We start from the raw sequence: 26,419 nt of genomic DNA on the forward strand, positions 1-26,419 counted from the left end.
ACTTACTGAAAACTATTGTAATTAAGATGGTGTGGTATTAGGGAAATGATGAAGACAGATTAATTGGACAGAATAGAGTTCAGAAATAGACCCACATATATATGGACAACTGATTTTTAAACAAAGGTGCCAGGGCAATTTAATAAGGAAATGGTAATGTAGAGTTCCAGAACAACTCTAGAGTTCTAGAACAAGTAGATCTAGAACAATCGGATATCCAAATGCAAAAATCCTAGACATATACCTCCAAGCTTATATAAAAATTATTTTAAAATGGATTATAGAACTAAGTAGCTGTAAAATGTGAAACTTACAGAAGAAAACAGAATATCTGCACGACCTTGGGTTTGATGTGTTCCCTGAAAGAAAATAGTGATAAATTAGACTTTACCAAAATTAAAAATTTTGCTCTGCAAAAGACAGCTTTAAGAGAACAAGATAAGCCACAGACTGGAAGAAAATATTTGCAAATCATAAATTTCATAAAAGATGTGAATCCAAAAGATATAAAGAACTCTCAAAACTCAGTAATTAGAAAACAATTTTGTAAATGGGCAAAACATTTGAGTAGACAGTTCACCAAAGAAAAAGTGTGAATGGTAACTATAAGCACATGAAAAAATATAGCTCATTAGTGAAATGAAATTTAAAACTACAATGAATACCATGATATGCCAAATAAAATTGGTCTAATTTTTAAAAATCTAGCAATACTAAGTGCTAGTGAGGATGCAGAGCGACTGAAAGTCTCATACAATAGTGGAGGAAATGCAAGTCGTAGAGTCACTTTGAAAAGGAGTGTGGCAATTTCTTATAAAGTGAAGCTTACACATGCTATGTGACACAGTGATACCTGTAACTAGTATTTATAGAATTGAAATAAAAGCATAAGTCCAAATAAAAATCTGTTCCTAAGTGTTTATAGTGTAGGCATTATTCATAATTGCCAAAAACTAGAAACAACCCAGATGTTCTTCAGTGTGTGATTGGATTAACAAATTGTGGTATAGTCATACAATGGAATATTACCTGGCAATAGAAAGGAACAAATTACTGATACATCCATTAACATGTAAGGTTCTCAAATACATTATACCGAGTGAAAGAAGTCAGACTCAAAAGCACTATAGTGCATAATTCTATTTGTATGACAAATCTATAGGTACAGAGTGATTGCTGGGAGCGGGAGAGGTGTTATAAAGGACAAGGGAAATATTTTTGGGTAATGGGGATGATCTGTCTTGATTGCAGGGTAATATCAAAACTGAATTTGTCAAATGTTGCAGAACTATGATAAAAGGAAATATATTTTATTTAAAAACTTTTTTTTACTTTTTTAGAAAAAACTTAGTCCCTGAGTAAAAAGGGGATATATTTTACTGTGTGGAAATTATACCTTAATTTTTTTCTTTTCGCTTTTTTTTATTTTTTATTTATTTATTTTTTTAATAGACAGGGTCTTGCTCTGTCACGCCGGCTGGAGTGCAGTAGTATGATCATATCTCATTGCAACCTCGAACTCCTGGGCCTAAGTGATCCTCTTGCCTCAGTCTCCTAAGTAGCTGGGGTTACAGGTGCACATCACCATGCCCAGCTAATTTTTTACTTTTTTGTAGAGATAGAGGTCTTGCTGTGTTGCCTAGGCTGGTCTTGAACTCATGGCTCAAGCAGTCCTGTCACTTTGGCCTCCCAAAGTGTTGGGATTATAGACATGAACCACTTAATTTCTTTTTTTTAATGGGGGAGAAAGAAAGGGTAGATGCTAAGTAGCATCATGAGCCAAAATATTTACTTTTCATAGTAAAAATGCAGTAGATTAAGTTTATATCAAGAACTTAAAGTATAAACATATAATTTAGAGTGACATAGACAACATCCTATGTAATAAAAAATGGAAATGGTTAAAGTAATTGCCTCTTGGGAACTAACCAAGCAGTGGGAAGAAATGTGATATGAGAACTGTTGATTTTAATAATAAGCCATAATGTACTTCAGTTTTTTTTCCTTACATGCATTACTTTGATTAAAAGTTAGAAAGAAAGCATAATGTTATTAATGAAGTTTAAGTTTAATGGTCGTGTGCCTAATGGATAGATGGTAATAGCAGTAGTACTAGATGGCTGCAAGGTCTCTGGGTATGAAATTCTAACCCTTATCCCTCTGAGCTCCCAGTACCTAGCATAGTATCTGATCCATGTTAGGAACTGTGAAGGATCTGAGATTTTACCCTACTTGCAAGCTAAGAACTTAGCTGCCACACTTTTATGGATTCTGGCAGAAGACATGACAGTTCCAGCAATAGCAGTATGTCAGCCTTTTCTTGCATTCGTTCCTTGAGACCTACTTCCCACAGAGCAACATGAAGGCCAGGTACTACCTGCACATGCAGTGGCTTGTGTTGGGGGAGAGAAACCCTGAGTTTAGGGAATCTGAACCTTTTATTATGGACAGTAAGTATGTCTACTCTTTTTTATTTTTTATTTATTTTTAATTAATTAATTAATTTTTTGAGACAGAGTTTTGCTCTCGTCACCCAGGCTGGAGTGCAATGGCGCGATCTCTGCTCACTGCAACCTCTGCCTCCTGGATTCAAGCAATTCTCCTGCCATATGTCTGCTCTTTAATCCAGTGGAAGGCACCATTTTCTTCCAGGGCTGTTCATTATATCAGAGGTCCCCAACCCCTGGGCCATGGACTGGTACTGGGCCATGGCCTGTTAGGAACAGCAGGAGGTGAGCCAGGGCAAGCAAGCATTACTGCCTGAGTCCCACCTCCTGTCAGATCAGTGGCCATGTTAGATTCTCATAGGTGCTCGAACCCTATTGTGAACTGTGCATGCGAGGGATCTAGGTTGTGTGCTCCTTATGAGAATCGAACTAATAATGTCTGATGATCTGAGGTGGAACAGTTTCATCCTGAAACCACCTCTCCACCCTGGCCCGTGGAAAAACTGTCTTCCATGAAACTGGTCCCTGGTTCCAAAAAGGTTGGAGACCATTGTGTTACATGAACATCTTTGAAAAAATGGTCTGGAGTAAAAGCCATTGTTACCTCTATTTGCAAAATGTTCAGAAATTTAAGACTACCGGAAAATTATTTCTCAGGAATACACAGCTGATGACCAGTGAATAATATATATAGATATACAATCTATATTGGTCATTTCTTATTGGCACCTCAGCTTTTTCTCCTTAAAATATTGGTGTATGTTGGCAGGGCGCGGTGGCTCACACCTATAATCCCAGCACTTTGGGAGGCCGAGGCGGGCGGATCACAAGGTCAGGATATCGAGACCATCCTGGCTAACACGATGAAACCCCATCTCTACTAATAATACAAAAAATTAGCCAGGCGTGCTAGCGGGCCCCTGTAGTCCCAGCTACTTGGGAGGCTGAGGCAGGAGAATGGTGTGAACCTGGGAGGCGGAGCTTGCAGTGCGCGGAGATCGCGCCACTGCACTCCAGCCTGGGCAACAGAGCGAGAGTCTGTCTCAAATATAGATATATATAGATATATATATATATATATATATCTATATATATCTGTGTGTGTACATTTTAATCTCAATACTTTCATTAATTTCTTTTCAAAATTGGCAGTGAGTTAAAAAATCCTTTCAATGTTTTGTTAGTTTGGGTATCGTATCCATCTATCAATAGTTTCTGCCTAAGTTAGATGTCTGAAGTTTCTAATTATTCTAAAAACACTTTTGTTTTTAGCTTTTATTTTCCACTTCAGCTTTTCCTTTAAAAACCTGCAATTTTATGATAGAAATATTTATATTTTGAGATACAGAAATTTTAGAGCTGGGTGCGGTGGCTCATGCCTGAATCCCAGCACTTTGGGAAGCCAAGGCCTGTAGGTTGCTTGAGCCCGGAGCTCGAGACCAGCCTGGGTAACATGGCAAAACCCAGTCTCTACAAGAAAAATACAAAAATTAGTCAGGCGTGGAGGCATGTGCCTATAGTGTCAGCTATGCAGGAGGCTGAGGTGGGAGGATTGCTGGATTGCTTGAGCCCATGGGGATTGAGTGAACCATGATCATGCCACTGCACTCCAGCCCGGGCCACAGAGTGAGACCCTGTCTCAAAAAAAAAAAAAAAAAAAGAGAAGAGAATATATGTTCAAAATATTGACAGTAAAAGCTCTCATTGGTAATGGTTTGTTTCTCAGAAGAAGTAAGTTTTTTCTATTGTGGAAAGATGCACATGAAATTTTCAAATTGTACTTTGTTTCATGGGCTTATAACGGTGTGCTATGTCCTATTTTAATAGAAAAATTGGGGCTGGCCACAGTGGCTCACACCTGTGATCCCAGCACTTTGGAAGGCCGAGGTGAGAGGATTGCTTGAAGCCAGGAGTTGGAGACCACCCTGGGCAACATAGGTAGACCCTGCCTTTAAAAAAGTAATAAAAATAACAGTTGTGGTGGTGCACACCTGTAGTTCTAGCTGTTTGGGAGGCTGAAGCAGGAAGCTTGCTTGAGCCTAGTAATTGTTACAGTGAGCTATAATTGTGCCACTGTACTCCATCCTGGAAGACACAGCAAGACTCCATCTCTCCAAAAATTAGCAAACAATAAATACATAAAGTTTATAGGAAAACTGTCTCTTTGTTATACTGAATCATTTGTGGCATATCTTTAAATTCTCACAGAGCTTAATAAATAAACAATAATTGCTGCCTACAGACTAATCTAAAAGTGGTAGTTCATTGTAATATATGCCACAATGAAGTTAACATCTTTTATTGTAATCTCTGAATGCTATTACTCCTTAATAGTTTTTCTTTCTTATTATGTAGTAATGAGGGGTGTGCTTGATCTGTCTCTGGAAATAGAACAATTTGAAGCCACGGTAGTTTGTTTTGTTTTTGGCCTGCTTGTGCAAAGCATTGTGATGGAGGCTTTACACAAATAAACTGTATCTCGTTTGATTCCTACCACTACATTATCCTTATTTTACAGATGAGAAAGCTGAGGTTTGGAGAAGGCAAGAAACTGCTCAGAACCATAGAAGTAATATAAGATCAGGCCAGAATTCATACCTATGCCTGACAGTGAAGCTGAAGTTTCTTACGATACATTGTTCTGATTCTCTGTAGTATTTTTCTATTTTAAATCCAGTTGAAATTCTTTTTGGTTTCTTCTTTCATGGAAAGCCATCACTGTGAAGTGAATGGTAATTCTTATGTACCTAAACTTAAGAAAATGTATAACGCATTTTTGAAACACTGACAAATTGAAATAAAGATGAGAATAATTCAGAAAATGTAAATTATATATGGTAACAGATTTTCAAAAGATCTGTTTGCTTTTTTTATTGAGGTGAAAGTCACATAACATACAAATAACTATTTTAAAGTTTACAATTCAATGCATTTAGTACATTCACAATATTTTACAGCTACTATTTCTATCAAGTTCCAAACCTTTTCATCACCCCCAAAGAAAACCTCATACCTATTAAACAGTCACTTCCTGCCGCCCCTAGAAACCAATAATCTGCTTTCTATCTCTATGGATTTACCTATTCTGAACATTTCGTAAAATAGCATCATACACTGTCTGGCTTACTTCATATAGCATGTTTACAAGGTTCATTTGTGTTTTGTTCTTTCTAATGGCTGAATAATACTCCATTGTATGTATGTACCACATTTTGTTTATCCATTCGTCCTTTGATGGACACTGGGTTGTTTCCACCAACTGGGTGACTTTAAAAATTTATCTCACAGTTTTGGAAGCCAGCAGTCAAGGTGTTGGCAGGTTAGTTCCTTCTGAGAGCTGTGAGGGAGAACCTGTTCCCACGTTTTTCCCAGCTTCTGGTGGTTTGTTGGCAATCTTTGACTTGTAGATGCATCACTCCAAACTCTATCTTTATTTTCACATGGCTTCCTCCCTGTATGTCTTCTCACCATCTTTGCTCTGTGCATTCTTTGTCTAGTTTCCTCTTTTTAGGAGGACACCAGTAATATTGGATTAGGGCTTACCTTAATGACCTCATTTTGATTACCTCTGTAAATACCCTATTTCCAAATAAGATCACATTTTTAGGTAGTGGGAGTTAGGACTTCAACATATCTTTATTTGAGGGACACAATTCATTTCATAACACCATCCTTTTAAGTATGCAGTGATATCTCATTGTGGTTTTGATTTGCATTTTTCTAATGACTAATGATGTTGAGCATCTTTTTATATACTTTTTGGCCATTTGTACATCTTCTTTGAAGAAATGTCTATCCAATTCCTTTGTCTGTTTTTGAATTGGGTTGTCTTTTTGTTGAGTTTAAGAGTTCTTAATATATTTTGGATACAAGACTCTTATCAGATAGATACATAATTTGCAAATATGTTCTCCTGTAGGTTTTCTTGTCAACAACTTCTTAATGTCTATTGGTGGACAAAAGATTTTAATTTTGATGAAGTTTGTTTTCTTTTGTTACTTGTGCTTTTAGTGTCATAATTATCTACAGTCAAATTGAAGGTTGTGAATATTGACATCTATGGCTTTGTATGAAAGTTTTATAGCTCTAGCTTTTATATTTAGGTCATTGATCCCTTTTGAGTTAATTTTTGTAGATAGTATGATGTAGGGGTTTATCTTCATTCTTTTGCTTGTGAATATCCAGTTTTCTAACACTATTTCTTGAAGAGACAATTTCCCCATTGATGGTCTTGCACCCTTGTCAAAACTCAATTGGACATAGATGTATGGGATAATTTCTGAAATCTCAATTTCTACTGTATTGGTCTATATGTCTGCCTTATGCCAGCCAGTACCACACTGTTTTGATTTCTGTACCTTGTATTGAGTTTTGAAATCAGGAAGCATGGAATCTTCCAATTTTGTTCTTTTTCAATATTATTTTGGCTATCTGGAGCTCCTTGCAATTCCATATGAATTTGAGGATCAACATTTTTATTTCTGCAAAAACAGCCATTAGAACTTTGATAGGGATTGCATTGAATCTGTAGATTGTATATAAAGAGGGATCATGGCAGATGGGAGGCAGGACTAGATTGCAGCTCCAGACAGAGCAGCATGTAGAGGCTTAAATTGTGAATTTTAGCTCCAGATCAACTGCAAGAACAAACCACCAATCCTGAGAGGACCCTCAGACTCTCGGAAGGAAGCAGACTGCTCCTGCAGGACCCGGGAGACACCCCAAATACTCTGGGAGGTGAAAGCCTCGGGCAAGTTTTCAAGCCCGCCTTCCACCTGGAAACAGATCTGGGGCTGTTGTAGGGGGTATGGTGGGAGTGAGACCAGCCCTTCAGTTTGCATGGGAGCTGGGTGAGGCCTGTGACTGTTGGCTTTCCCCGACTTCCTTGACAACCTGCATGACTCAGCAGAGGCAGCCATAATCCTCCTAGGTGCACAACTCCAGTGACCTGGGAATCTCACCCCGTCCCCCACAGCAGCCGCAGCAAGACCCACCCAAGGGGAGTCTGAGCTCAGACACGCCTAGCCCTGCCCCCACCTGACAGTCCTTCCCTACCCACCCAGGTAGCATAAGACAAAGGACGTATAATCTTGGGAATTCTAGGGCCCCACCCACTGCCGATCCCTCTGCACTTCTACTGCTGATGCTCTCTGGAAAGCGCCACCTCTTGGCAGGAGGCCAACCAGCACAAAAATAGAGCATTAAGTCACCAAAACTAAGAACCCTCATGGAGTTCATTGCACTTTCTGCCGCCTCCAATGGGGAACAGGCACTGGTATCTGTGGTTGAGAGACCCATAGACAGTTCACATCACAGGACTGTGCAGAAACCCCTAGTACTAGCATGGTGCCAGGTAGACTCACTGGATGGTTAAACCCAGAAGAGAGACAACAATCATTGCAGTTCGGCTCACAGAAAGCCACAACCACAGGAAAAGGGGAGAATACTACATCAAGGGAACGCCCTGTGCACTAGAATCTGAACAACAGCATTCAGCCCCAGACCTTCCCTCTGACAGAGCCTACCCAAATGTGATGGAACCAGAAAACCAAACCTAGTAATATGACAGAACAAGGCTCATCAACACCCCCTAAAAATCATACTAGTTCACCAGCAATAGATCAAACCAAGAAGAAATCCCTGATATAACTGAAAAGGAATTCAGTAGGTTAGTTATTAAGCTAATCAGGGAGAACCAGGGAAAGGCAAAGCCCAATGCAAGGAAATTCAAAAAATGACACAGGGAGTGAAGAGAGAAATACTCAATGAAATAGATAGCTAAAAGAAAAAACAATACAAAATTCAGGAAACTTTGGATACACTTTTAGAAATGCAAAATGCTCTGGAAAGTCTCAGCAATAGAATTGAACAAGTAGAAGAAAGAAATTCAGTGCTTGAAGACAAGGTGTTGGAATTAACCCAATCCAACAAAGACAGAGAAAAAAGAATAAGAAAATATGAACAAAGCCTCTAAGAAGTTTGGGATTACGTTAAACTACCAAACCTAAGAATAATCGGTATTCCTGAGGAAGAAGACAATTCTAAAAGCTTGGAAAACATATTTGGGGGAATAATTGAGGAAAACTTCCCCAGCTTTGTTAGAGACCTAGACATGCAAATATAAGAAGCACAGGGCCAGGCGCGGTGGCTCACACCTGTAATCCCAGCACTTTGGGAGGCTGAAGCAGGCAGATCATGAGGTCAGGAGATCGAGACCTTTCTGGCTAACACAGTGAAATCCCATCTCTACTAAAAATGCAAAAAATTAGCTGGGCGTGGTGGCACACGCCTGTAGTCCCAGCTACTTAGGAGGCTGAGGCAGGAGAATCGCTTGAACCTGGGAGGCTGAGGTTGCAGTGAGCCGAGATCATGCCACTGCACTCCAACTTGGGTGACAGAGTGAGACTCCCTCTCAAAAAAAAGGACAAAGAACACCCAAGAAATTCATTACAAAAAGATCTTCGCCTAGGCACATTGTCACCAGGTTATCCAAAGTTAAGATGAAGGAACGACTCTTAAGAGCTGTGAGACAGAAGCACTAGGTAACCTATAAAGGAAAACCTAACAGATTAACAACAGATTTCTCAGCAGAAACCCTACAAGCTAGAAGGGATTAGGGCCCTATCTACAGCCTCCTCAAACAAAACAAACATCAGCCAAGAATTTTGTATCCAGTGAAACTAAGCACCACATATGAAGGAAAGATACAGTCGTTTTCAGACAAACAAATGCTGAGAGAATTCGCCATTACTAAGCTACCACTAGAAGAACTGCTAAAAGGAGCTCTAAATCTTGAAACAAATCCAGGAAACACATCAAAACAGAATATCTTTAAAGCATAAATCTCACAGGACCTGTAAAATAAAAATACAAGTTAAAAAACAAAAAATCAAAGTATGCAGGCAACCAAGAGCATGATGAATGCAAAGGTACTTCACATTTCAATACTAACATTGAATGTAAATGGCCTAAATGCTCCATTTAAAAGGTACAGAACTGCAGAATGCATAAGAACTCACCAACCAACAATCTGCTGCCTTCAGGAGACTAACCTAACACATAAGGACTCACATAAACTTAAAGTAAAGGTGTGGAAAAAGGCATTTCATGCAAATGGACACCGAAAGCAAGCAGGGGTAGCTGTTCTTATATCAGACGAAGCAAACTTTAAAGCAACAGCATTACAGACAGGAGCTGCCATGTCAGGCATTTTGCTCATTGCTTTCAATGATGTCATGTCTTTTTTATCCCTCAGTTTCTCCATTAGTACCTTCTTTTGCATTAAAATTTTTTTTGGTAGTGTACTTAGTCTGTTTTGTGCTGCTATAACAGGATACCACAGACCAGCTAATTTATAAATGAAAGAAATTTATTTCTCACAGTTATAGAGGCTGAGAAGTCCGAGGTTGAGGAGGCTATTTCTGATCTGATGCAGACTTTCTTGTTCAGTCTTCACATTGCAGAAGGACAAGAACACAAGCTAGCCAAATGCCACCTGAAGCTGCTGCTGCTTTTTTTCTTTGTAAGGGCCTTAGTTCTATTAATGAGGAATGAGCCCTCATGGCCTCATCATGTCTTAAAGGTTCCACCTCTTAATACTAGCAGATTTGCAGCACCTGAACTTTGGAGGGGACACATTCAGACCATAGTACCATAGAACCATTTTTATTCCCATCACTTTTTTTTTGGTGTATTTTTTCCCATTACTTTCTTAGTGGTTATCCTGGGGACTATAACCTTTTATATGTATAACAATTTTTAATATCAACTTAGCATCTATTATATACAAAAACTCCACTTCTATATAGCTCTGTCCCTCCCCCTTATATTGTCGTCACAAATTACATCTTCATACATTGTGTGCCCATTAACTTATAATTACTGTTTTATGCATCTGTCTTTTAAATCATTTGAGAAAAAAGAAGAGTTACAAATCAAAAACACAATAATACTGGATTTTTAATACCTATATAGTTACCTTAGCTTGTGTTCATTCTTTTTGAATGGCTTTGAGTTACTTTGTAGTGATCTTCTCTTTTTGCCTGAAGGATTTACGCTAGCATTTCTTGTTGGGCATGCCGGTCTACTAACAACAGACTCCCTCAGCATTTGTTTATTTGGGAATCTCTTACTTTTTCCTTATGAATCTTGGTTGACAGTTTTTTTTTTTCTTTTTTCTTTTTTGAGATGGAGTCTTACTCTGTCGCCCAGGCTGGGGTGCCGTGGCATGATCTCGGCTCACTGCAACCTCTGCCTCCTGGGTTCAAGCAATTCTCCTGCCTAAGCCTCCCAAGTAGCTGGGATTACAGCCAGTTTGTGTTAGCTCCAGTATACCACTGGCTGTAGCAAAATGTACACCAAGTTTCACAGAGTTATAATAGTATCGAAAAAAAGCATTACGAAATATCTCAGTAATATTTTTATATTGATTACATTTTGAAATGACAATATTTTAGATGTATTGCTTTGGATAAAATATATTACTGAAAGTAATTGCTTATTTTTACTGTTTTAATTGTGGTTATAGAAAATCTAAAATTACAGATATGTCATATTTCTGTTGAGAGCACTGCTTTTAAGTATTGAGCACTTGAGAATGTTGAGTATTCGAGTGATTAGGTTCTGTTTCTACAGTGTATTTTAATGTTTGCTTCTGCTGTACAATTGTGTTAGACCTATTACAACCAATACTTACTTTTACATGTTGGCCCATAAGTAAGTATACATAAGGCTATTCATTTTTCAAGATTTTGATTGAAATGATACATTATTTACAAATGTATTTCTACACTAATGTTTTTAAAACTCTCTTTTTATTTCTGATTTTAGTTTTTTTAATAGAGGAAGGAAATGTGTTTTAGAATTTTCACTGAACTATTAATGATTTTTAAAACAAATCTAATTGGTGCTTCTAAGAAACTTAAGAGTGAATTAAAACCATGAAATATGAAAAAATGTATGCTCTTATTGCTTCTTGAGAGGTTGGTTAACCTCTGTTTTTCACAGTCAAAAATTCTCAAGAAGTTAGTGACCATATTAAATCTAAAACTGGCAAATGCCTTTTAATGGAGAAATCTTTCAAAAGGGACAATTTAAAAGACTTAAAAGTAACTCTTTGTCAAGAAGATTTTATGACAAAGATAAATTTCAATGACTCTTTACTTAATGTTCCTATAAATCTGAGCTACCTAAAAACTCCTATGATTTTCTTAGGTAAGGGGGACTTACCAGTGGATGATAGTATTCAGTCTGTCAATTACTTTATGGAAAGTAACTGCTTTTAAGGGCAGCTTTTGTATCTATTTCATCTTCAGGAGTATCTCTTCTGATTTTTGAGAACAGTAGTTTGATTACTGCACTTAGCTTTTGTTAGTGTTGTAGTTGAAAATGTGTAATGTTCTTGGTAAAACTCAGAACTGCATTAAGGAAAAGATGGGAAGTTGAGCATTAGAATTGGTGTCACCAGGCCATGGTTATACTTTTGGCTTTATTACTTGATTTCTGTGTATATCCTTCCTTTCTTATAGACTGAAGATAAATGGTTGCTTGAAGATTTAATGTTCAAGGTGGTTCAAAGAAAAATCACTTTGAAAGTCAAGTAACATATGTCATTGTTAGCTAAGCCTATTAAAACTTATATTCATTAAAATTGCATTCAAATGGAAAACATCCTTACTCTGTTTATATAGTTACACATCTTTCTATATTTATTATGTATTCATTACATGAAAAATTACTAATACCTATGGAAGAATTTTATTCAGTCACATATGATACTGTCACTTAGGATATTTTTGTAAAGTCAAACCTAACTACCTATAGTCATAAAACTATTGTAACTTAACTCTATTTCTTGATCAGTTTTATAGAGTATACTCCCAGAGGCATCCCGGCTTCTTTTGAAGAAGCAAGCTTAAGGTACCCAGAAAGTTAAGTAAATTCATTTCATAAAGCAAGTAGTTTAGATTTTTAGACTGGGTAGCTTTAAGTCATTTCATTCTTCTTGGTGGTGTTTACCATCAATTTGCAATGTATTTCTTGTTAAAGTTTCTATCTCTGAATTTATATGATTATTTTTACTTCTTAATTCTTAAGTGACAGATTTTAACATTAGCTTCTGTTTTCAATAGCGTATCCAGGAGATACGATACATCTTTTAATAAGCATAATCTAAAGTAATTATTAAATCAGTACACGATACATCTTTTAATAAGCATAATCTTCTAAAGTAATTATAAAATCAGTATAAATATCTTTCATTATTTTTATAAAGATCATAGAGCATAGTGATTCTGAAGTGGCTTGCTTTTATATTAGGCCAAAAAATAGAATACTCAAAGCACAGTAATAATTAGTAACTGAACCATGGAACTGAGGTTTGACAATACGTTTCTCCGTATCTCTAAGCAGGCTTTACATGTGTCTTCTTGTTTGTCCTCCCTTCCCCCTCATTATCTTTCCTCTCTTCTTCCTTCTCTTTCCTTCCCTCCTTGCTTTCTAAGTTTACTTAGTTGTTAATGTTCCCTAAGAGCTTAAATCCTTTAATCCAAAATGTTGGTATTAATGTGCACTAAGAAAATCAGTATTTTGGGTAGCAGTTTAAATTGCTTCTCAACAATCCTTTTATTGGTACCTAACTTCAATAGAGTATGATAAGTGCTTTAATAATTAACTGTTATAAAGTATGCTAAATGCTTTTATAAAAATATATTCAAAGTGTCAGAGGGGAAAGATCTTCTGTTGAAGAGGGAGATGCTTCATATAGGAAATGACATTTTAAGTGGGTTTGAAAGTTGAGTAGGAGTTTCCCCTGTGCCTGATGTAAGGCGGATTAGGCAAAAGGAGCAGCATTCATTCAACATCAACAAATAATAATTGCGTGATGATTGTATTCCATTTACTGTTCAAGACATTGGGAATATAATGATGACTAAAACTAGTGAGACTTCTACCTTCATGGAGCTGATATTCCAGTGGGGGAGACAGACTGTATTAGTCTGTTTTCATGCTGCTGATAAAGACATGCCCAGGACTTGGTACTTTATAAAGAAAAAAGGATTAATGGACTCACAGTTCCCATGTGGCGTAGGAGGCCTCACAATCATGGTGGAAGGAGGTGAGAGGCACGTCTTACATAGCAGCAGACAAGAGAGAGAATGAGATCCAAGTGAAAGGGGTTTCCCCTACAAAACCATCATCAGATCTCCTGAGACTTACTCACTACCACGAGAACAGTATGGGGGAAACCGCCCACATGATTCAGTTATCTCCCACCAGGTCCCTCCCATGACATGTGGGAATTACGGGAGCTACAGTTCAAGATGAGATTTGGGTGAGGATAGAGCCAAACCATATATCGCAAGTAAACAAGTAAGTGTAGTGAAATAAAACTATGGCAGGATAAGAGAGAAGAATGAGACTTGTGGAGGTGACTCTATTAATTTAAATGAGGTTGTTTGGTGTGTTTTGAGGAACCCTAGTCCTGAGAGATCTATGAAAAATGGATTCTGGGGACAAATTAGTTTGAGAAACGTTACCCTATTAAGTTCTGCCATAAAGAAACTTAGGTAATTGTGGATTAAAGCCAGTTAAACAAGTTATTAGACAAGAAAACCCCCAATCATCACTAGGATTTTGTGAGCTAAAGTTCCAAAGAGCACACTGTAGGAGAAGCTGGACCAGAGTATGAGGATCCAGTGGCCAGGTAGGACAGGGTAGGAGCCTTTGAATCATGATGAAAAGTTTGTGCCCCAGCCATGCCAGGATTAGATTTGGCTTTTAGAAAAGGTACTCTGGTGGCAATGTGGCAGCTATCTTGAGTGAAGAAAGTATAAATCAAGAAGCTTTCCAATAAAAAAGAAAATGATGAAGGCTTCAAAAATGGAGAGAAAAGGGTAGATTTTAATGACATTTAGAGGTAGAATTGACTCGGATAACTTTGTTTATAGATAATAAAGGGTCAGAAAAATTCTTGACATATAATGTTTTAAAGAAATGAAAGTACGTCTTCAAGAGAGGGAAACTTGGCCTGATCTTCCAGTAAGTGAAGGTCATGGCAAGGCAGCAGCAGGCTAAGCTGTGCTGAGTGTGTGAGAAATGGGAGCAAAGTTGTATGTTCAAAAATGTGCAAGACTTGGCATCTCCACCACATTTTTCTTTCACCTTTGAAATATGGGAAGGTTAGAAATGGAGTGGAAAAATATCAGCCTAGTCTAGTTTTGAAAGGTGGAGTTTTTTTAGGAAGAGGCAAGCTTGTTATCACTTTTAAATAAGACAAAACATTACCTTGAATTAGATTAGCCACATATCTAATTGGTGAGTGCAGCATACCTAGCTGTACAGCGCTCTGCTCACCAAAGCCAAAGATGGGCAGGTGGCTGCATTCTGCTGCCAGGTAATCATCTGAACCTCGTTGGCAGGCATTGAAGCAAAAGAGAGAGGAATTTGCAGCTGGCTGGAAATATTAAGAGTATTGGCAAGAGGGAAGGAAGTGTCGCTCAAAGTTATAAAATGTTATGTGTGTATAAAAAAAAGAGAGTTCTATTTTTGTATATGTATGTGTTATAAATAGACATACCTATAGTATTTCCCACCAGTGTTCTGTATCATCTATGTTCCATCACTGATTAAATCAGAAAAGTATCACCTTATTTGCTTTTTGCTCCTCAACTGCAAGGATGTCTTTGGTGAGGTACTTTACCAGAATTCTCTTACAGAAAAGAAAAAAAATCAGTAATTCATCTTGAGGATGAAATAGTAGATGAAGTATAATTAATGCTTTTGGCAAACTTAGCAAATACAAATATGAACTTTTTGTGAAGATGAAAACTGCATTGCTTTTTTTTTTGTTTTTTTTTTTTAAGATAGGGTCTCATTCTGTCACCCAGGCTGGAGTGCAGTGGCATGGTCAGGACTCACTGCAGCCTCGACCTCCCCGACTCAAGTGAACCTCCCGCCTCAGCCCCCCAAGTAGCTGGGACTACAGGCATGTGCCACCATGCCTGGCTAATTTTTTGTATTTTTATTAGAGACAGGGTTTCTCCGTGTTGCCTAGGCTGGTCTTGAACTCCTGGACTTAAGCAATCCACCTGCCCTGGCCTCCCAAAGTGCTGGGATTACAGGTGTGAGCCACCACACCCAGCCTATTTTTAAAAACTGTAATATTCTTACTGGTGGACTTTATTCAACTGATAGGGAATAGTTAAAAATAAAGAGAGGCCAGGCATGGTGGCTCACACCTCTAATCCTAGCACTTTTGGAGACCGAGGCTGGTGGGTTGCTTGAGGCCAGGAGTTTAAGAACAGTCTGGCCAACATGGCAAAACCCCATCTCTATTAAAAATTCAAAAATTAGCTGGGTGTCATGGTGCGCATCTGTAATCCTGGCTACTTGAGAGCTGAGGCCGGAGAATCACTTGAACCCGGGAGGTGGAGGTTGTAGTGAGCCGAGATTGCGCCACTGCCCTCCAGCCTGGGTGACAGAGTGAGACTCTGTCTCAAAAAAAAAAAAAGTTTAAAAATATATAGAGTTTAAAAATACGAATTACCAAAATATTGTAGTTTGATGTCACTACTACTCACTTTTTCTTTCTTTGTTTTGTTTTTTTTTTGAGACGGAGTCTTGCTCTGTCACCCAGGCTGGAGTGTAGTGTTGCAATCTCGGCTCACTGTAACCTCCACATGCCGGGTTCAAGCAATTCTCCTGCCTCAGCCTCCCGAGTAGCTGGGATTACAGACACTCACCACCATGCCCAGCTAATTTTTGCATTTTTAGTAGACATGATGGGGTTTCACCATGTTGGCCAGGCTGGTCTTGAACTCCTGACCTCGTGATCCGCTTGCCTTGGACTCCCAAAGTGCTGGGATTACAGGCGTGAGCCACCGTGCCCATCTACTACTCACTTTTTCTTAGCCTTTTAATTACTGATGAACTAGATTAGAACAGTAAGTGGATTGTTACACTTGACATTTTGTACTTTATCTGGAAATACTGGCATTAAAAACTAAGTCATACTGCCATTTGTATAATATTCTTAGATCTTTATAGGAGTTTTTTCTTCAAATAAAAATTGTGTTTTTAAATGTCTTTGATATGATTGTTCTAAATGTTTGATATTTTTCTAAAACAGAATTAGGAATCTTCTGGCCCCAGCATCAGAATGGACCCTTGATTTGGTTTCCTCTGACCTTTGGAAAACTGTTCTTTGGTATTATTGCAATATGCAAGAGGACCTCATAAAGTGCTCTGGTTCTTTCAGAATGGAACATGAAAACTGGAGAGTTAGTGTCAATGCTCATTGAAACATCTTTTATGAGCTGTGGGTTAGACTTTGATGCTTACAAGCCACATAAATAGCAAGCCATGGACTCCATTTACTTATCCCATTTCTCTGGCTTTCCACATTTTTCTTCCTATTCTTGTTTTTTTGTCTCTTCATTATATTTCTTCCTCTTGATGGGTTTCCACCTCTATGTAGTATGTGTTTTCCTGACCTATTCTATTTCTGACCCTCACTCTGGGCAGTCCTGGCCTGCCATCTTGGGAAGCTGTCTTTTTAGGAGCCAAGACTAGCTTGCGAGGATGGAGGTCTGGGCTTTCAGAAGCTATGCTGCAGAAACAAACACAGGCAAAAAGTATTCTTGCCTAACAACATCTTCATTACTTTGTGGAGTATTTTAGTTTTTTCTTAATATGTTTTAAAAAATTTTTGTTTTAGATTCAGGGGGGCATATGTGCAGGTTTATTATATGGGTATATTGCATGATGCTGAGGCTTGGGCTTCTAATAATCCCATTGCCCAAGTAGTGAACATAGTATCTGATAGGTAGTTTTTCAACCCTTGTCTCCCTCCCCCCAGTTTTAGAATCCCCAGTGTTTATTGTTGCCTTTTTTGCGTCCGTGTATAACCAATGTTTAGCTCCCACTTTAAGTGAGAACATGTGGTATTTGATTTTTTTCTGCATTAACTTGCTTAGGATAATGGCCTTCAGCTGCATCTGTGTTGCCATAAAGGACATGATTTTGTTCTTTTTTGTGGCTGCATAGTACTCCATGGTGTATAAGTATCTTGTGGAAATTTGACCCTAAATTCTGTTTCACACAGTGTACCTTAGGCATCTGTTCTTGGATTTTGGTGTTTGCCAGGTTTGTAATTTTGATCCTATATCATAAGCTGAATTTTAGTGTCTTGGTCATACCTTAATGCTTCATTTCCTTCACCTGATTTTTAGTTTGTATTTCCTGCCTTGGAGTCATCCAACCCCCTCAGCAAGTTGTATTAGTATCAACATCAAAATAGAGTTACCTGCAGAATATCTTAATACCGTGCTTAGTGGTGATGTTCATATTGGAAAAATTTAACAAAACAAAGTGCAGAAGAAGTCTCAGGTTGCACTCCATATACAAATACTAGAACATCAGAATCACTTGGGAAGATTTTGAAGTCAGCAAAGTGTGCATCTAAGAAGTCCTAACTCTAAGAGACATGAGGTATTGTACTCCTGTTTCTACACAAAAAATATCTGTTTGTTAATCATATTGTTTTAGTGGCCACTACGTGATATTTTGGGTATTTTACATTTATTTTATATGATAGGTTTGTTTTTCATATTGGCATTTTCCCGAGTTTTAGAACTAGTTATTTAGGAAATCAGTTGGCAAGGGAAGGGGTTGAGTGGTATCTCATGCATTATTTTAAGACATTGGAGGACAGGTTCCTCTTGAGTATTTTCATGCAGAACATCTGATTTTAGAAATATTTTATAGCCATTAAGTGGGAAATGCTCCTTGTCTCCAAATCTGACCACTTATCATCTCCACTGATATTGCCACCCTGGTCCATGGATCTACCATCTATTCCCTGAATTCTTGTAATGATCTCCCTGTTTCTACCTCTGTCCTTTCCAATCTGTTCCTAGCACAGCAGGCAAAAATGAACCCTCTGGAAATGTCAGTTCACTTTAGTCCTGCACATAGAATATTGTATTAGCTCCCCATTTTACTCAGAGAAAAAGTCAAACTTCATTCCTTGGTCCATCTTTTCTTTTCCTATGTCTCTGTAATATAGATCATAATCTGAAATGAGACTATATATTCATTAGTTGGATTTTTTGAAGTAATGTTTTATGTTTTCTACCTTAATTTTAAAAGCATGTAAGTTATCTTCCTTTAAAAGAAAGATTATTAATTTGTATGTGATTTTTAAAATTCTTTCTGCGGTTAATGGCCCTCACCCTCAGGAGACAGATACTCCAATTTTAATATATTTCCTCATTTCTGAAATGAAGATAAAAGTATCTACCAATAATACTTGTTTACCTCAAAAACCTCTATTGCCTTTTTTTCTCATCACACCTTTACTTATTTACAGAAACCTTCATTTATCTGAAATATGCTGGGACATGATTAAAGTTCTTTAAGCTATCCTGATCATAGTTGAATGGCTTGTTTATAGATTTGCAAGCAGAATTTAAATAAAAATTCATCCTAATAAGATAAAACAAAAATAAAAGTAAATTATTTTTGTTAAGGAAGAGTCCTCTCTGCAAGTGGGGTCAGGTCAGGGGAAGATTGTAGTATGATTAATTTAAATTTTTTTATGGACCCTAAAAATTGAACCTAAAATTTGCAATACATCTGTTTTTCCTCACATTCTGTGGCTTTTATGTCAGTTTTCTTTAGTAAGTTTTTTACACGTATGGATTACCCAACTAAATTTTTTATTAATATGATTTATTATTTCTTCATAGCATGTTTCCCAAACGTATACATACTAGATTGTATGTATGTATATCATGTTACATATTTCCTTTTTATATGGTTGAGCTTTTTTATTTCTGTGAATCCATTTCCTCTTCAGGTAATTTATGGGATCATCTAAAGCTTAAATTTATGTTTGAAGTCTTCTCCAAAATTCTAATTCAGATATTAATATATTATTATAGATGTTTGTCAGTAATTATTTGCAAGTTTATCTCATCACAATTTGAAAATCTGTGTGAAGAGCATCAGACAACATGAACTCAGTGTTAGCATTACTTGGAAAACTTGCAGAATAAATTTAAAAATGAAGAAAGTCTCATTTTAAATTGATTTTTCATATTTTGCTCTAATAAATCAAGAAAAGTAGACAGGCCAGATAGGCAGACTGGCAGAAACCTGGCCTTTGTGGTTGGCTGGCATTTACACAGGTCTTTCGTATATGATTTAATAAAAGGTGACATGAAATTCAGAAATGTAATCTATAAGACAATCAGAGAAAAACAATTTTTGAAGCACATTCTTGCCAGTATTGTATAATGCCTGTTCTGTAACTGTAATTTTTTTGTGTATCTGTCAAATGACGTTAAGCTATATTCAATAATGAGGATAGCAAGAATTTGAGACCCCATGTTCATTTCTTTTTGTGACAGGAAGGTCAGCCTTTTAAAAAATAAAAAAGGAATAGAAATTAGCATTTCTCCACAATTATGTTTCCATTCATTTGAGGTTATCTCTTAATTCCAGCATTTTACTGCGTTTGATAAATAGGCCAAATATGTGTTTTATTTATCTGAGGGCTTGGGGGAGGCAATGAAACTTTACAAATTTCAACTGGCATTGCAGTCTGCTGATAAGGATGAGAGTTTGCACCGCTCTGAAGAGATTACATGAAGTAGAATTGGAAAGCAAATTGTATTTACAAAAGATAGGATGATGTCCCTAATAGGTGTTCAGAATAGACTATTCACTCTCATATTCTGCTGAGCTTTGCTAGAAATAACTTCATTTCAAAAACGACAAATCTGACTGAAGGTAAAAGCATTCCCTCTTCACAGATACTTGTCCAAAAGGGTTTACATTAAATTTTCCTGATGGGCACACAGCAGTATTTTATGCTGTATCTGTATAAACCATTAATGTGGAAAATAAATATCTAAATAGTATACTTGATTGCTTCATGCACCAACCATTAGATTACTAGATTTCTATCTACAGTTTTGGGAGAGATGTTGCAATATGATGTTCTGACAATAACTGTCAAAGTCATCATACCAGGATCCATTTTCATCTTGTTGTTGAGGTAAAGTTATGAAAATGCACAGTTGGTAGGTCAGATAGATCACTATCTCTTGTCATCTGTGGTTTAATGCTGACCTAAACCACTACTGTATAATGTCAGAATTATCACAGTGTCCAGGCTGCAGAAGTACAACATGCTACACGATTTATTGCATTTCCTGTCTGGAATGAAGATTATGAAAAGGCCAACAACTGTGAGCTACAGTGGTTTAGAAGAAAACTTAATTTCTAATTTTTATTTCTCTTTTTCCTCATTCATTTTAGATTTTGGATTTAGTAAAGGGGACACATTACCAGGTAGCCTGTCAAAAATACTTTGAGATGATACACAATGTAAGTATTTTTTTTAACTTTATATCCTAATTATTTGTCTTTTGTTATTGTGTCACATTCAGGGTTTTTAGTTGCAGCAATGGAAACCACTTTAGCTATTTTCAGCAGAAAAGGGGATTGCATGGTATTTTAAGTAACTTATAGCATTTATTGAACGACCAGACAACTAAACTTGGTTGCTGCAGAACCAGGAATATTTTGTAACTAGGAGAAGCTACATCATGAGAAAATCTTTACTACAGCTGTCACCCACCACTCCATATCTAGGGATGAGACCAAGGGTCAATAAAGAGCCAGAGTGTAAAAATTTTAGGCTTCATGGTCCATATGGTCTGTGTCACAGCTACTCAACTCTACTGTTGTAGTGCAAAAGCAGCCGTAGAAAATATTCAAATAAACAGGCATGACTGTTGATCCAATAGAACTTTATTTATAAAATTAGGTGGTAGACCCAGTTTGACCCACAGGCCTTGATTTGCCAACCTCTAGACTAGATCTGGAACCTTTGCCACAGCTGCCTAGAAGAACCAAGGCTTTTGCCATCTTCCATGCAGAAAATCTGATCCTTGTACTTGTGGCTGCCACCTGATGTTACTGTAATCCACTTCCCAAGTCTCATATTTATCTGCATGGCAAAACCTAGATTGCATGTGGACCCCTAACTATACACGAGTCAGGGGAATGTGTTTGGTTTTTATCTTGCCAGCTTCCTTAGTACAAAAAAGCCTGCTTGATTATTAGAGTAAGAGTGGAATGACCCAGTCTGGCACAGAATAGATTTTGAAGTGTGTAAAGCCAATGTCACAAACTCAGAGGCCTACAGAGATTGGGCATATAGCCCAAAAAAGTGAAGCTGCCTGAGATTAGTACCATAGAGTATGGTAGCATTATAGTGCACTAAACGTGTTTTCCCTATTAGAGGCATTCACATTGGCAAATTGTGAGGCCCTCTGCAGGCCAACAAAACACATCAAGTCCAATTCAGCCCTCTGGCCCCTAGTTTGCGTCCACTGATCTTGAGCCTGGATTTCTAACCTGGGAAAGACATCCAAGAACGGACTTTGGAGATCCTTGTACTTCTTGAAACATTTTGTCTCTAAGTACATATGTGTATTTTTCCAGAGTCCATGGAATTTATTAAAGATCCATGACCCTCCCAAAAAAGAAGTTGCATTTGTTGAAATCATCATCAGCTACCATGCTAAAGTTTTACAATTATTTTTATGTTTTTTATTTGGTTGTTACAAAGTAGTTTTTCTATTATGGTTATATAATTGCAGAATTTCTTACTTGATAAAATATCTCATAGGAAAAAGATATTTTATAATATTACCAATAATAATTAAAATAATAATAGTAATAATACCAGCCAATATCTATGGAACCCTTAATGCAGCGGTCTCCAACCTTTTTGGCACCAGGGACCAGTTTCATGGAAGACAATTTTTCCATGGTTAAACAGGGGCTGGTGGGAGGGCACATTAGATAATCATGAGAAGCACGCAACCTAGATCCCTTGCATGCGGGGTTCACAATAGGGTTCACACCCCCATGAGAATCTAAGGCCACTGCTGATCTGACAGGAGGTGGAACTCAGGCAGTGATGCAAGTGATGGGGAGTGGCTGTAAATACAGATGAAGCTCCACTCACTCACCCACTGCTAACCTCCTGCTGTGAGGCCCAATTCCTAACAGGCCTCGGACTGGGTTGGGAACCCCTGCCTTAATGTATACCAGGCACAGCACTAAAATTTTTGAACGCATTAGCTCTTTTGATTGACATTACAGCAAGATACTGTATGTATATTTCCCTGTCTATGAATAAAACTTAGAGAAGTTAAACAATCTGTGTGGGGTCACACTACTTATAGGGGATAGAACTTAGATTTAAATTCAAGCTGTCTAACTCATCTAAAGCTTGTGAGCCTAACCATGACTGTACTGTTCTATGATATTTGGTACTAAATTTGTGATAATGACAGCAGAGGTAATTGGCATTTTCCTGTTTATCTTCATAGCATGGTAAACATGTAGGGACTCTAACTTGCCTTACATGCTGTAATTGGTTAATGGAGGATCTGGAGCTAGAGCCCCAGTCTGTTGTGGGTCCTGTCCTCGTTCTTCTATACCTAACTTTTGAAAGTATTATTCTTATTTAAAAGCTTTTTTTTAAACAAAACTTCAAGGAGTAAACATCAAGAAAATAGCAACAACAAAATCTCATTAGTTTTATCACAATAGGAATCTCACCAGATAAGCCATGTTTGGCAACAGCAGGTTTATATGACTCTCTCTCGAAGACTGCATTCTTTAATTTGGTTGCTCCGCTTGAGAGTTTTAATTTCCTATTGTTCTTTAATCATTTGTGGACGCTTTTAATTAAGAGGCCTCAGAATTTTCACAAGTGAGGTCTATTATCCAACCTCTTTTTATAAAAATAAGATACAAAAATTAGATTTAAACATTGAGTTTGTGGCATAATCACCAAATAGTAAGGAGTGGTTTTTTAGTTCTCAAATCTGCTTTTGTAATATCTCTCCTATTGATTATTCCCTCAAGTATTGCCACTATTGCCAATTTTTAAAACTTGCTTTAGATTAATGAAGGTTTTGGAAAGACATATATCTAAATCCCCTTACATATAAAAATAGTCTAACTTAAACCACATTTAAATCAACAAAACAAAAAGGCTGTTTGTATTCACTAGATCTCTCACTGTGGACTTTTAGATGTGAATATCCTCCTTCATTTATTATTTTTTCTAATTTAATTTAAAAATGGAATCTATTTTTATTTTTAATTTAAAAATGGAATCTATTTTTATTGTCAGGTTTCTGCCATGCTACCCCTCCCCCAAATAAAATCCTATGTTTATTTTCCCGAGGCCTCTGTGATCAAACTCACTTAAATGGAAATTTTGAAAATAAACCAGTTAATTGATACCATTTGCAGCAGCACAATGATAGTTCCATATGGCTTTTTTGGTAATACCAGCTGCCTCATTATAAGCTGTCATTGCAAAACCTCTTGATTAAAACCCAAATATCCCATAGGTAAAACAATATTGCTTTCATTCCTTCAAAATCTACATTTGCAGTGGCAGAAATATGAGACCCATGTTTGTGTGAAGGTCATTGTGTGCAGAATGTGCTGATTCCAAGCAAATGTTTGAGAGAGATTCATTTAGTAGATGTTAAAAGCTGGCCTGCTTGAAACCTGTTTTCCTCTGTGTTTTTAGGGTCAATGTTTAAAATAATTTTATACTAATAGTTTATTCTTTACTTTCTGCATGTTCCATGTATAAATGAAAACACTAGGTCATGTGTAGATTAACCACAGAATTTTAATAGAAAATAATGTTTTCAGAGGTAGACCTCTTTGGACACTGAGTAACTGTGGGTACTTATTTTCCAAATGGCTGAGCATAATTTTTCCCCACCATATAAATCTCTAGAGAAATCTTATTAAAACCTATCACACATTTTCCTGCAATCTTAAACAGGATATATGTGATACAATTAAGCCCTTTTATAATAACTCAGGGTCATCATTATGGATATCAGTTAGAATGCTGGACTAGAAGCCACCATCGTCTCACTTGGATCACTGCAATAGCTTCCTAACTCATTTCCCAGTATCTACACATGCCCCATTCCAATTCTTTCTCCTCCACACAGCTTCTGGAGTGACCTTTAAAATAGAGGAATCTGATCATTTCAGGAACCTGCTTTTTAAAACCTTCAATGGCTTCCTATTTCTCTTAAGATGAAATCTAAAATTTATAATGTATCCTCTAAAGGCCTCCACTCCACCCACCTTCCTCTAGACTCCTGAATTTGTTTCAGATCCTTTACAGGACTTTGGATCTGAAACACTAGGAGCAAGCTAGTGTGGTAGAATGCAAATGCTTCTCAGAATTTTCCCATCTCAATACATAAAATAATGCACAAAACATAATTTTTAAAATCATCAACCACAAAGAAAAACATCACCAATAGTAACCAAAAAAGAAAACAGGCAAGGAAAGAAACAAAAGAGTCACAGTAGACAAAGTCATGAAAATGCTCACTTAATATTTCCAAACAGAGTAAAGGAAATAGCTGCTGACTTGAGAAGAAATAAATGAAATGGAGGATTTAGATGTGGATACCTCTATTTCTCTATTCCTTTTCCTAATTTAATTTTAAAGTAAGATTTCCATTATGTTTAGTTTATGCTCTTCCCCTTCCCCCCACATACCAAAAAACCCCTAAGTTCATTTTCCTAAACAAGACAAAAGGAAACAGCCATATACACTTCCTTTAAAAATGAAAGTGAAAGAAACACTCAGAACACAAATAACCCATCCTAGAAGAAAATAGAATTCTATAAAAAGGAAACTTCATAATTTCATTTTGCTATCAAGCAACTTAGTAGATCACAAAGAGCATCACAAAATGAGTTAAGGACAATTGCAGATCAAGAAAAAGGAGAAACAGCATCACAGAGCCATGGCACAAATCCTTACTTCAAGGCCCTTGGCACTGTTTTAGTGGTTAATAAAAAGATTAATTATCTCTGGAAAAAAGGCAGCAGCCCCAGTCAGGGGCTTATAGATAAAATCCCCATCTCCCTGGGATGGAGCATATGCGGGAACGGGCAGCTGTGGGTGCAGCTTCAGCAGACTTAAATGTTCCTGCCTGCTAGCTCTAAAGAGAGCAGCTGATTTCCCAGCATAGCATTCGAGCTCTGTTAAGGAACTGCCTCCTCAAGTGGGTCCCTGACCACCATGTCTCCTGACTGGGAGACACCTCCCAGCAGGGGCCGACAGACACCTCGTACAGGACAGCTCTGGCTGGCATCTGGTGGGTGCCCTTCTGGGATGAAGCTTCCAGAGGAAGGAACAGGGAGCAATCTTTGCTGTTCTGCAGCCTCCACTGGTGATACACAGGCAAACAGAGTCTGGAGTGGACCTCCAACAAACTCCAGCAGACCTGCAGCAGAGGGGTCTGACTGTCAGAAGGAAAATTAACAAACAGAAAGGAATACCTTCAACATCAATAAAAAGGACGTCCACTCAGAAACCCCATGCAAAGTTCACCAACGTCAAAGACCAAAGGTAGATAAATCCATGAAGATGGGGAGAAACCAGCGCAAAAAGGCTGAAAATTCCAAAAACCAGAATATCTCTTCTCCTGCAAAGGATCACAACTCCTCACCAGCAAGGGAACAAAACTGGATGGAGAATGAGTTTGACAAATTGCCAGAAGTAGGCTTCAGAAGGTGGGTAACAACAACCTCCTCCGAGCTAAGGGAGCATGTTCTAACCCAATACAAGGAAGCTAAGAACCTTGAAAAAAAGTTAGAGGAAATGCTAACTAGAATAACCAGTTTAGAGAACATAAATGACCTGATGGAACTGAATAACACAGCAAGATAACTTCATGAAGCATACACAAGTATTCATAGCCGAACTGATCAAGCAGAAGAACAGATATCAGAGATTGAAGATTAACTTAATGAAATAAAGCAAGAAGACAAGATTAGAGAAAAAAGAATGAAAAGGAATGAACAAAGCCTCCAAGAAATATGGGACTATG

General features: G+C 37.5%; 1 protein-coding gene across 2 annotated transcripts in view; it reads left to right on the plus strand.

Moving 5' to 3' along the window:
* PRIM2 (DNA primase subunit 2) overlaps nt 1-26,419 on the plus strand; it is a 315,636-nt gene that overhangs the window by 280,437 nt on the left and 8,780 nt on the right. For both annotated transcript variants that reach the window (XM_054557660.2, XM_002817031.6), the window contains one exon: nt 20,772-20,840. In XM_054557660.2, coding sequence (XP_054413635.1) covers nt 20,772-20,840 — 69 coding nt within the window. The remainder of the gene's footprint in view (nt 1-20,771; nt 20,841-26,419) is intronic.

The sequence above is a fragment of the Pongo abelii genome, chromosome 5 (assembly GCF_028885655.2).
Source record: "Pongo abelii isolate AG06213 chromosome 5, NHGRI_mPonAbe1-v2.0_pri, whole genome shotgun sequence".
NCBI lineage: Eukaryota > Metazoa > Chordata > Mammalia > Primates > Hominidae > Pongo > Pongo abelii.